This window comes from Sturnira hondurensis, unplaced genomic scaffold (genome assembly GCF_014824575.4).
Source record: "Sturnira hondurensis isolate 20B ecotype Veracruz unplaced genomic scaffold, ASM1482457v3 Scaffold0020894, whole genome shotgun sequence".
Lineage (NCBI taxonomy): Eukaryota > Metazoa > Chordata > Mammalia > Chiroptera > Phyllostomidae > Sturnira > Sturnira hondurensis.
The window spans coordinates 123-3,301 of NW_028093525.1; the positions used below are offsets into that span (position 1 = coordinate 123).

A 3,179-nucleotide genomic window follows, 5' to 3' on the forward strand; every position below is an offset into this window, starting at 1 on the left:
ACAAAAACAAACTAAGCAAACAACTTGAACAGGAACAGAACGACAGAAATGGAGATCATATGGAGGGTTAGCAACAGGAGTGGGAGAAGGAGAGAGGAGGGAAAAAGTATAGAGAATAAGTAGCATAGAAGGTAGGTAGAAAATAGGCAAGACGAGGGCGAGAATAGTACGGGATATGTAAAAGCTAAAGAATTTATAAGTGTGACACATAAACATGAAGTAAAGGTGGGGATTGAGGGTGAAAGAGGGTATGCAGAGTGGAGAGAAATGAAGGCGGAAATGGACAACTGTAATAGCATGACCAGTGCAATATATTTCAAAAATATGAGAACAATATTAATGCAGCAGGTATTCTAGAGTCAGATGGTTAGGTCCAAAGTAGAATGGTTCTACCACTTACTGTGCGATATTACCTAACATTTCTTACCCTCAGCTTCCTTATTTGCAATACTAGTAAGATGTTAATCGTTCTATCAAAGGAATCAGTGCAATAATTCATGTAGAGTATTTATCAAAGAACTGGGACATAGGAAGCACATTGTAATCATTTTGTTTCATTGTTGGTTGTTGTTACTTACCATGACCTTGGAAGTTTCGCTCTATTGAAGCCAGTTCTCCGCGGCCGCTGAACTCCTCTGCTTGGTCTACCAGGGCCTCCTTCACTGCTTCATGTCCACATAAAACAACTACTGGCCGGGGACCCATGTACACAGTAAAGACTGGGCCATATTTCTCCCTGAGCTTGGAGTGAAAGAAGACATAAGAGGATGAGGCTGATTGGAGCACTGAGTAGAGATCAATGAAAGATTTCACGATGTGGAGATTTTAAAGGAATGCAAAGGTGGGAATAACGGATAAAGATAAATATTGAATGCATGTGATCCTAGACCAGACTCCCCAATGACTCCACAAGCCTTAGCTTCCTCATCTGTGAAATGATCGACCTGGATGAGATAAACCCTACAAAGATCAATGCTTCTCTCTTTGAAATGTTAAATTTCTAGAATCTTAAGATTTCATAATATTCAGTCTCAAAGTTCTAAGATAATTAGCCTATAAGAGTTATTGTGTTTAAGGATATAAGGTACTGTGATTCCAAAGTCCTGAGGTTGAGAGAGTCTTAAGTTCCAATGTGCTAGGAGTGTGTCTTTCCAAGAGTCTAAGAATCTCACATTTCCGAATTCTGAGGTTCATAAAGTATGTGTTTCCAAGAGTCTGTGTTTTAGAAGTTAGAAGGTTATACATGTATTTGTCTATAGAATTAGTTGCTTCCAGCCCTAAGAAAGGCAGACAGACTCACCTTCATGAGAGACTGAAAGGTGGCGTCTGTACGAATTTGTAACAGGTTCCCCAGGAAAGGTATTGGTGTGGGACCTGGAGGCAGTTTCCCCCCCTTGCTCATCCGCTTCCAGGCAATGAGGATGAGCAGACAAGACAAGCAGAGTGTCAGGAGCATGGTGAAGGCCCCTCCCAGCTCCATGGTGCTAGGCTGAGGGGTTGTACCTGAAGCATGAGACCCTGCCTATAAATGTTCTGGAAAATTAGTGATGAAGAAATCTGAACATCTTGGGATTCAAGCTTTCCGGGTATGGATACCATCACAGAGGAGATCACTTTAGCTGGGAGGTAGTTATATAACTGATAATCTCCAATGTGAACAAAGGTGTATTGAATTCACCCAGGTAAAACCACTGGGAACATTCCTTTTTCTTTATATTTCTAGTCCCTCAGTTCTCCCTTAGTTCAACTCTGTTTTCGACATGTCTTGGTAAGGTGTAGGAGGCACTGAAAATAGTTTTTAGACTACTGCATTTAGGAATCAAACATTTGGGTTTAAATGTCAGCTCCATCTTTACTCTACTGGGCAAGGGACCTAACCCTCTTGGCCTTAGTTTCTCCATCTGAAAAATACGGTCACCAAACCGTTTTAGAAAGTCTTGGCAGAGAATAGGGGTGACTCTCTTCTCTTTGCCAGATTCTAATTAGTAAGTCTTTAAAAATAATAAAGGCAGTGAAAGGAAGATTTACAATAGCAAGAGAAATAGTTCAGTTGAAAGGGTTTTATTCGACAAGTTCTCTTGTTTATGCTTAAGGGGAAATGAAATAGTAATAATCAAAGATTACTTGAGTTGGTTTATCAGAACTTTGCTGGTGTGTGTGTGCACACACACACATTTATTTTCAAAGTGTGGGATGTGGAGACCACCTCTGAGCCTCAATCTCTAGAGGAGAAGACTGCTGTAGAAGTATGGCCTCATGATTGTTTTCTGTGATAATCTATGTAAATGGCTTTCAACACTTTTTGTATCAAATATTTGTAGCCCCTGCTAGTGTGACTCAGTGGATTGAGTGCTGGCCTGTGAAGAAAAGGGTCACCAGTTCAATTTCCATTCAGGACACATGTTTGGTTCGAGAGGAAGGTCCCTGGTGGGGGTGCTTGAGAGGCAACCACATGTTGATGTTTCTCTCTCTCTCCTTCTCCCTCCCTTCTACTCTCTCTAATAATAAATAAATAAATAAAATATTTAAAAAACCAAATATTCATAAACCTTTACTGTCCTGAAACCAAATTCTGAGTATTATATCCTACCAACACATATTATTAAACAAAAACCAAAGTCCTTCTCACATGTCTGAATTCTTAGACTCGGAAACTGAATCTCTTAGGGAACCCACAGGTTATAAAATAAGGCTTGGCTGGCTGGGCTGAGACAACCTGTGTCCAGAAATGGTGGGAATTCTGGGAAAACAAAATGATTCACAAAGCACCACCTTCTGGATCTTGGATCTCCTGCTAAGGTGTCTTTCATGAAGTAAGAATTGGCTCTAAGCTGCCTCTCTCTTCCATGTTGAATCCCCCGCCCCACCTCCGAAACACACACACCTATAATCCACTGAAAACTAGTGTTTTAATTACCCATGATGGTGCAGATAAGAGAGAGAAAGTATTCTTAGAACAACCCCTGCCACCATCCCACTCCAAACACAAAGCCAGGAGTATGGGCACACTAATCTGATGTTTCTCACAGTTTCTGTGGTGGATGTAATTTAATGCCATAATCACTGTATCTGCTAGAAGTCTCTCTGGTACTTACATTTACCCCCAGCTTCCATTCCATATCTCTTCTGAGGCTTCAGCTTAATGTTCCAGCCTAGAACCACATCATGTCAGAGCTTGA

The 3,179-nt window shown here is 40.9% G+C and overlaps 1 protein-coding gene across 1 annotated transcript; it reads right to left on the minus strand.

Moving 5' to 3' along the window:
- Positions 1 to 555: 555 nt before the first annotated feature.
- On the minus strand, positions 556 to 1,513 carry LOC118976386 (cytochrome P450 2G1-like). Its single transcript, XM_037030847.1, has 2 exons — positions 1,301 to 1,513; positions 556 to 741 (listed from the first exon to the last, which is right to left on the minus strand). The coding sequence occupies exons 1-2, from the start codon at positions 1,478 to 1,480 to the stop codon at positions 571 to 573; spliced, it is 351 nt and encodes a 116-aa protein (XP_036886742.1). The 5' UTR covers positions 1,481 to 1,513; the 3' UTR covers positions 556 to 570.
- Between the last annotated feature and the right edge of the window lie 1,666 nt (positions 1,514 to 3,179).